Below are 9,294 nucleotides of genomic sequence, written 5' to 3' on the forward strand. Positions count from 1 at the left end.
GCCAGGACAGGCTCCAAAGCCACAGAGAAACCCTGTTTCGAAAAACCAAAAAAAAAATAAATAAATAAAATAAAAACGGGCAAATTTTACATTATACTTCAGTTAAACTGCTAATGAAACAAAAAAAAATTAATTCTACATATGGATGTAATGTAAAATAGCCCCAGATTTCAGGAGAAAGTCACAAACAAATCCACACACACTAGGGCAGAAAAAAAAATCAAGTTCAGTAAAAGCTCTGCCCTGGTGCTGGGAACTGAGCGGCTGGTAGAAGTACTTGCCTAACCTCCAAGGCCCAGGGTTTTTAATCCCCACGCAGAAAGGACAGGGCAACCATTAGTTGAAACAGGCCTTCCCACCACCAGGCTCGGAAGAAAATGCTCACCCTCATTTCTTCACCAGGGCCAATGGGGAGGGGTATCTGCCAATAAGCAGCCTGCATCTAGCTGATGGATAGTGGAGTCTCTGCTGAAAGGGGGGATCATTCATCCTGACTCCTGCGGCCGCCACACTGCAGGAGCCCCACGCTCAAGTTCTGTCGCCCCTCGCAGCTGCCACACCGAAACCTGCCTCGGGGTTCAGTCGTGAGGGGGCAGCATGTTCGACCGAGACTTTTAAATTATGGAAGACCGAATTATAGTTCAGGGGTAGCGACCTTGTCTTGATCTTGTCTATACCAGGGCTGTGAATTGATCATCCATACTGTTACTGGAATTGAGAGTTAGATCCCAGGCCCTGACAATCCAATAAACCAGGTTGGCCACCATCCTTAATAAGTCAACTAAACAAGTAATAGTAAACTACAGAAAACGGAGATTATTCAATGTGGTCACATTGGAAGAGGGAGAAAGAGAAGTCTTATCTTCTGGATCTTAATATGAGGGTACCACTTAAGAAGAGGGTCAGACTGTCACAAAGCTGAACACTCAAGGTCAAGGGTGGTCCCACCCTTCACTGTCTAGGCTTCCTCCTCAACCTGTGGGGTGACGTGTGTGAACTCTCTTAACCTAAACAAGTTTCTACTCTGGCTAACACCAAGCAGCTTCTCCCAGCACGAGATTCCAAGGGAAAGTTCAATTCCCTGGGGTGCTTTTGTTTCTCGGCAGAGGGCTAACCTGAGGGGCACAATTGCCTCATTCCTGCTAGGGGTGGTTACAGAAAAGCAAAGTTACCCCAGGTGATCCACCACACTCTGGACTGTGACAAAGTGGAAAGCCGCGACTCCGTCTCCAGGTCCAGCACCCGCAATTAGCCCAAGGCCCAGAGAAGCAACGACGATCCAAAAAATCACGCAGAGAGACACAGCAGCGCAGGACTCTGGCACAGCAACCAAGAAAAGTCTCCGGAACCGGGGAACGTGCTCAGACAGGTCCATTCTGCCGCGGCTCCGGCCGGACCCCGCCCCCCCACCGTCACGCCTCCCTAGATATGATTTCTGATTGGCTGAAAGCGGGGCGGGAAGCGCCCCGCCAGTCGGAGGCGGGTTCTGCACAGGCTCTTTCCACAGCCAGTCACAACCACTAGCCAGTCTTTAGCGACAATCTTGCTGGGCTCTCCAGCTCCCGCAGACTCTCCGGGTCCTGGCTGTCAGCGGACCAACGACGTCATTCCGGGTCGCCCGCTCACCTTCGCGGCTGGGAGCGGGACGCAGGCGCAGTGACTGTATTTCCCCCGGAGGCTCCTCTGACCACGTGGGTCGTGCCGTCCGGCGCGCGCCCGCGGAGGAACTGGAATCTGTTCATCGTGGGTGGCAGACTAGTAAAGGCCATGGCACCGGCCGGAATCCTGAACGGGAAGGTGGTCTCCGCGTAAGCACCTGCCATTGCTCATAGGGGTGGTGGGCTCAGGGCAGGACCTGCGGGATCTCCATACATGCGGGTTCTGCTGGAGAGGTGCTTGTGGCATAATCAAATGGGCTAGAAGCTGGAAAGACATCCCCGGCCCAATGTGTGATTGCAATCGGCTGCCCAATGGCTGCATGCTTGTGTTTTGGCGGCAAGTCCTGGCCTGACCTTGCTTTCAAATGTGTGGCCGCTGGCGGCATCTTCCCAGACCAGGGAAGTTCTGCTTGGAGAGGCAGAACTCAGAAACCCCGCATAGCCGCTTGCTTATAGTTATTCGATTGTGGCATGACTTGACACGGTTGTTTGGTGACAGAGGGTCTCTTTCTGAGGTTTTTTTTTTTTTTTTTTTTTTTTTGTTTTTCGAGACAGGGTTTCTCTGTGGTTTTGGAGCCTGTCCTGGAACTAGCTTTTGTAGACCAGGCTGGTCTCGAACTCACAGAGATCCGCCTGCCTCTGCCTCCCGAGTGCTGGGATTAAAGGCGTGCGCCACCACCGCCCGGCTTGTTTTCTGACACGGTCTCTCCACAAGAGTCCTGGCTATTCGGGAGCTCACCCTGTGGACCAGGCTGGCCTTGAACTCACAGAGACCGTCCAGCCTCTGCCTCCCTGTACTGGGACTCAGGCGTGCGGCACCACACCCCTCCTAGAGGGTCTCTTCTAATCCAACACATTCCTCGGTACACCAAGGACTGCATTATCTCTTCCTCTGGTTAGGGCTCCTCTTTCAAGGTGTCGCACGTGGAAGGCAAGCGCTGCACACTGAGAGACAATCCCAGCCCCTTCACGCTTCACGATTTCACAGCCCCCATCTGGCCTGGCACTAAACTTACTTTTTTTTTAGTTTCGCTCCAGTGTGCTGACTCTCCTCCACAGTCCATTTTGACTTCACCTGTTCTGGCGCTGCAGATTTGAATGCTTAACTAGTGGCAATGTTTGCCAAATGTACTCCTACAAAGTAACACCCTTTTGCTTTTGGCTGGGAGAGGAGTGGAAATTGAACCCTTTAGTATGCTTAACTATTGGGCATTCCTAGCTTTTTGTTTGGGGGAGTGAATGTTGGGGAATTAGGAGAGTGGAGGGGAGAGAGAAAGGGATATTTTGTGACCTTATTGAAGGTTGCCTTTAGGACATTAGGTATCACTAGTTATTTAGTAACTGCTGTGGCTAACCTTAATGGTTCAATAAGCCCTTGGCTTTATCAGTGGAGGCTTATAGAAAATGGTGGTGAAACCTACTCCAGGTGTCGTGATCCTTTCCTGGAGGTTGGGAAGGTGAACAAAGAGGAGAAATATAAATAAATACCTGGTGAATCTTGCTCAAAGGCAAGGAAGAACCCCACATTTTTGGACTAGAAATCCTAATGCATACATCTGAGTACATTTTCTTCTTTTTTGTTTTTATTTTTTTTTAAGACAGGGTCTCATGTTAGCCCAGGCTTGCCTCAAACTCAAATGTAGCTGAGCCTGGCCTTGAACTACTAATTTAGTGCTTATATCTTCCAAGTGCTAGAATTACAGGTCTGTACTGTCAGGCTTTTTTCATTCTTAAAATAAGTCTTTGTGTGGGGACTGCAGAGGTGGCCTGGGGCTTAGGGGCACTTCTTTTTCCAGAGGATTCAGTTTATTTATTAGCCCTCTGGACAGACCGCTCACAACTGCCTGTAACTCCAAGGGAACAGATGCAGCCTTCTGGGTACCGATGCGCAGGCGTGCCTTACACTTATATACACACATGCACATAAATAATAATTTTTTAAAACTTAATATGTATATTTGAGGTTGGCTCAATATGGGATGCATATGGGCAGTAAACGTTTATTTGTTATAGTGAAGTAAGCGCATGGGTGGTCATCTCACAGGGTTACCTCTTTTACAAGATTCGCTAAAGTGAACTTACTCAACACAATCCAGGATACAGTATTCTTTGGGTACCCACAGTCTTCAGGCTTTCCCCCAACACTCCAGACCTCTTAGGTTTACACTGTTTCCTACTTTGTATTCTTTGGACTACATCTGCTTTTACCCCAGCCCTGTTTTATTCTCTAGCGTGGATTTAGACCCACTGTAAGTGAGATTATACAGCAGATTTCTTGCTATGTCAGGGGTGTTTCCCGAAGCATAGTGCCCTCTGGTTCCACCCATGTTGTGATCTCTTCTTTTAAGTATGATTGATATTCCACAGTTGATCTGCAGTTGATTTATCCATTTCTCTATTAAGGCTGTGGAGTACTTGCCTGGCACGTGCAATGCTCTGGGTTCAGAAGAGCACCTAATGTCCTAAAGCAGCCTTCAGGAAGGTCAGAAGCAACTTAGGTTGTTTCCTTGTTTTGGCTATTGCGAATAATGCTACGTTTATCATGAGTATGCAGACTTCTTTATAAGTTTGTAATTTAATTTTCTTTGCTCACACATTTAGAAAAGGGTTTGTTAGCTCTGATACTCTATTTTATTTTTAGTTTTTAAAATTTTTTTCGGGGGGAGATGGCTCAATGGTTAATAGCACTGGCTGCTCTTTCAGAGGACTCATGTTCAATTCCCAGCACCCACATGGCAGCTCACAATATAACTCCAGTTCCAGGTATTCCAACACCCTCGTACAGACATATATGCAGGCAAAACACCAATGTATATAAAATACAATAAAAAATTTAAAATATTTGATATTTTTAAAATTTTTTTTTAAATTTATAGAGTACTATGTAACTTTTTTAGTGTTCTTTTAGTTTTTCAAGACAGGGTTTCCCAGTAGCTATGGAGCCAGTCCTGGAACTCCCTCTGTAGATCAGGAACTCCCTTTGTAGACCAGGAACTCGAACTCAAAGAGATTCACCTGTCTCTGCCTCCCAAGTGCTGAGATTAAAGGCTTGTGCCACCATCGCCCAGCCAGTACCATGTAATTTTTATAATTTATTTATTTTATGTGTGTTGGTATGTCTGTATGAGGTTGTCAAATTCCTGGAATTGGAGTTACAGACAGATGTGAGCTGTCATAGGGGTGCTGGGAACTGAACCTGGGTCCTCTGGAAGAACAAACAGTGCTCCTAACCACTGAACCATCCCTCCAGCCCCATCCCGCAAGTAATTTTTAAAACATAAATTAGCCCATTTAGGTAGCGTGTACTGGCCTTACAGCTCCTTCAGTCTTCTGATGCTGACTTGCCCGCGACAGCAAGATTGGCGGTGTGGGTCCAGACCCACCAGCCACTGGTGCTGGAGAGGCCTTGGTGCCAGATACCCACAGCCCATTGCTTCATTTTGATGGTTTTTTTGCCACCGTAGCAACTCCATGCTATTTTCCTTTTCTTTTTTTTTTTTTTTTTTGAGACAGGGTTTCTCTGTGGTTTTGGAGCCTGTCCTGGAACTCCCTTTGTAGACCAGGCTGGTCTTGAACTCACAGAGATCCGCCTGCCTCTGCCTCCCGAGTGCTGGGATTACAGGCGTGTGCCACCACCGCCCGGCCCATGCTATTTTCTTTAGTGATCATATGAACTCGTGTTTCCACCAATGGTGCACCAGGATTCCCTTTTCTCTGTGTTTCGCTGTGTGTCCATAGGAGATTCTCCCCTTCCGCTGTTGGATGGATGAAGGAATCAGACTGGTTGTCAGGCTCATGCTGTGAGATCTTTTAATTGCTGAACCATCCCTTTGGCCTTGCCCTTTTAGTATACATCCTAATGGATGTGAAAAACTATCCCAGTGGTTTTAATTTGCTTTTCCCTCAGAAGTGGTACTGAGGAGTGCTGGTGTGTGTGCCTCTTAGCTAGTTTAACTAGCTTTTCAGCATGTAGCTTGCTGAAGTTCATTGTTTCTACTTCTGAGTGTGTATATTCATATACGTGCACACCTTTTACTGTGCCCTTTTCTCGAAGTGTTCCTATTAGAAAGCTTGTCAAGAGCTGGGCAGTGGTGGAGACAGGCAGGTGGGTCTCTGAGTTCGAGACCAGCCTGTTCTACAGAGCGAGTTTCAGGACAGTCTGAGCTGTTACACAGAGAAACCCTGTCTCAGGGGAAAAAAAGCAAAACAAAACAAAATGAAGATTGTAGGAGATAATTTAGGTTTTCATCTTGACATGTAAATAGGACTGGGTGGTATGGGTATGTTTTGATTGTGGAGAGGAAATTAAATAGTTATAAGCTCCATTTTAAAAAATGGTTGGAGAGATGGCTCAGTGGTTAAGAGCAGTGACTGCTCTTCCAGACGATGTGGGTTCAATTTCACGCACCCTCATGGAAGCTCATAATCATCTGTAACTCCAGTTCCAGGGGATCTGATGGCCCTCCATGCATCAAGAACATACCTGGTGCATATATACACCTGCCCGAACACCCACATGAAAAAAATAATGAAATAACTTAGATAATGTGTGACGTACACAGTTTTGTTTATGTCTGAATCTAAAACACCTAGAAACTTTTTCACTTCTTACTAGTTGTGTGGTCTTAAGCAAACTTCTTAACGTCTGTGTTGTAATTTCCTCAGGAGTAAATTAAAAGTAATATCTATTATTAGGTTTCTAGTGAAATGAAATGAGGTCTTTAGTTTTGTGAGGCAGGGTCATTCCACATCACCAGGCTGGCCTTGGACTCAGAAATCCCTCTTTCCTCTGCCTCCTGAGTGCTGGGATTAGAGGCGTGCACCACCACCACAGCTACCTAAATGAGTTCTTAACAGAGAAACACTAAATCTTCTTTACACGTAGTCAATGTTCAGTTTACCTTAGCTCTCTTCACAGTCTATGTGGATTTTCCTTTTGCTGGGTCAATGACACCTCCTACCCTTATCTCACTCCTGGCCTTTGAGACTAAATCTAGAGCCTAATACTTACTCCTGAACTATGATTTCCTTAATTCTCTTCTCTACTTTTTATTTTGAGATGGTTCCCAATAAATTGCCCAGGCTAGCTTTGAACTTATTCAATAGCTCTTAAACTCGGCATCCTCCTGCCACAGCCTCCGAGCTAGGATTCCAGCCCTCTGCCACTAGACTCAGCCTTTTTGTTTTTGTTTCTTGGAGGAAGGTCTTTATAGCCCACACCATCCTGGAACCTGTGGGGGGAAGGGTAAGACCTGGGGATAGAGACAGTGATGTGTCCCCCTGGGTGTTTACTCAGCGCTGTGTGGTGTGTGTGCTGTTGCTATGCCAGAACTCCAATAGTGAGTAAAATAAAATAAACAGCCCAAATCTCTCCCCCCTTATATGGACTTGATAAATTAGATGTCAGGTGACAGGGAGAACCAGGGCAGGGAGGGAGGAGCGCTCTGCTCTCACAGGTGATTTCTATGGTATGGGTGCAGTGTTCATGAAAACGAAGGTCATATTTCCTGTCAAAGTGGCTTGGACTTGAACTGTGAGCCTATCAATGTCATGGAGAAGAAGGCTCCAAGCCAGAAATACCCTGTGCCTTGGACCTTTGACCACCCTAGCTAGTAAATAACTGCCTGGGTCAGCAGGGGTGGCCCGTGGAAAACTGCATGGCCCTCTTTAGGTGATGAAAGCTCACAGTGGAGGTGAAACTTTCCCCCTGCATAAGTGTGAACACTCTAAGAGGGTCTGCCAGTGTCAGGACCACCTTGCTATGGTTCTTAGCTTAGAGCATCATTCTCCCTGGGGTCTGTTCTGTTTTCTTGATCTGTTTGGCTTTCCCTCTTATTTGCTTGTAATTAATCCTGCATTCTCGCTTAGGGGCGCTTCCTTTAATTAATTCCCCTTTCTATAAGACTTCTTAGACTGAGTGTGGTGGCGCACATCTTTAATCACAGCATTTGGGAGACAGAGGGAGGTGGATGGATCTCTGTGAAATCCAGGCCAGCCTGGTCTACAGAGCCAGTTCCCTGACAACCAGGGCTACAAAGAGAAACCCTGTCTCGAAAAACGAAAATAAAAGCGTGTGTGTGTGTGTGTGTGTGTGTGTGTGTGTGTGTGTGTGTTGTTTTTTAAGATTCACTTTGTTTTTAATTGTGTGTGTTTGTCTGTCTGTATATGTGCGTGCACGTGTGTGTCATTGCCAGTGGAAGCCAGGAAAGGGTGACAGACCCTCCTCTGCAGCCATCAGATGTGGGGGCTAGAGACCAAATGGCTCTCTGCCCTTTTACCTGAGGTTTTCCTTTCATCTCTAGAGCAGAAACTTGGGGCTTTTCTTGGTGTTGTTATGCCCAAGTTTCTGGTCCCCAAATGAATTCACGGAGTTGGATATCCGATGCAAATTACATGGGGATTTTTAATAATATTCAAACTTAAGTTTGGACTAACACCTTTCCAGGACCCCAGCATGGTGGGTGCAGAAAGTGTGGCAGGGAGCCCTGGGAGGGTAGAGCTTTTAAAGGGGAAACACCGTAATCAGGGGAGCTCATGTCCTATCCTTGGGATTGGGTAAGGAAGGCATAGGATAAGGTAGTTTCTGAAACCATTGGTCAGTTTGGGGGCATGAAAACCTAACACTGACAAGGTACCTTCAAGGACAGGATGTGTCCCAAGAACATCTGGACCGCCTTACATTTTATGGCCCTGCTCCCTATCTTAATTGGTCATTTTTAGGGCATCTGTTCAAATTCCTGCTATGGCGGCACGTTTCTGGAGCTGAGATCACCCGTCCCCCAGCTCATTCTATGCCTTAAGATGAAGCCCCTTCTTTAAAATGGAGCTTGCAAAGTCAGACCCTCACAGTGTCCTCCCCTCTCTTCCTCTTCAAGCAGATATGTTTTCGACTTCCATGTCCCCCGCTGGCAATGATGTCCCAGTTTACAGGAGACTTGTGGCAGCTATTCCTTGTCACCACAACAAGCTCTGACAGCCAGATCTATGGTTTGGTAGTGGTAGATGGAAAGAGACTAAAGCTGGTGTGAGGCCCGTGCTGGAAGACCCCTTGGCGTGACTTCCTTATTGGCACATAGTCGGCCACAGCCTTCTAAGCTCTTTGTCGCAGAGCCGTCCCATTTTGTCTCCTAACTGTCTTGCAACAAAACAGTAGCTTAGAAGCCAAGTGCTTTGTTTGGCTTGCAGAATTATTTTTAAAAACTACAACACACTCGTGTCTGAGATTATATTGAAAATCTGGGTGTCTGACTCTTTGAAAGACAATGGAGAGTTTAGCGTGCTGTGTTCTTGCAGTACTGGTGCGGGGTGCGGGGTGGGGGGGTCTGTGTGCCAGGCAACAAACAGCCTGGCCCCTGAGCTACATTCCCAGCCCTGTGGTCTGCCTGTCTAATGTCAGGGGCTTGTTGGAGCTGAGCAGGTGCTGATCTGCTCCTTCCTGGAGTAGGGTAGCAGTCTGAGTCAGGACTTCGTTGTTAAAGAACCTTACCCTTCCTGCATACACCAGGATTCTGATGGTGTTCATCTGTTACCCTTCTTGAATGAATTTATAACTCATCTGTATATTTATTTGCTTGTTTGTTTTTTTTTTTTTCGAGACAGGGTTTCTCTGTGGTTTTGGAGCCTGTCCTGGAACTTG

At 46.8% G+C, this 9,294-nt stretch overlaps 2 protein-coding genes across 2 annotated transcripts in view; one reads left to right on the forward strand and one right to left on the reverse strand.

Moving 5' to 3' along the window:
• LOC101985183 overlaps nt 1-1,480 on the reverse strand; it is a 51,422-nt gene extending 49,942 nt beyond the window's left edge. Inside the window, exon 1 of the mRNA XM_013348794.2 lies at nt 1,173-1,480. The gene's annotated coding sequence lies outside the window, so the exon portion shown is untranslated. The remainder of the gene's footprint in view (nt 1-1,172) is intronic.
• A 169-nt stretch (nt 1,481-1,649) lies between these two features.
• The window catches only part of Mthfd1 (methylenetetrahydrofolate dehydrogenase, cyclohydrolase and formyltetrahydrofolate synthetase 1), a 65,546-nt gene continuing 57,901 nt past the window's right edge, over nt 1,650-9,294 (forward strand). The window contains exon 1 of the mRNA XM_005343224.3: nt 1,650-1,808. Within this exon, the coding sequence (XP_005343281.1) occupies nt 1,768-1,808 (41 nt within the window). The 5' untranslated portion in view covers nt 1,650-1,767. The remainder of the gene's footprint in view (nt 1,809-9,294) is intronic.

Source organism: Microtus ochrogaster, chromosome 1 (genome assembly GCF_000317375.1).
Source record: "Microtus ochrogaster isolate Prairie Vole_2 chromosome 1, MicOch1.0, whole genome shotgun sequence".
In the NCBI taxonomy this organism is placed as follows: Eukaryota; Metazoa; Chordata; class Mammalia; order Rodentia; family Cricetidae; genus Microtus; species Microtus ochrogaster.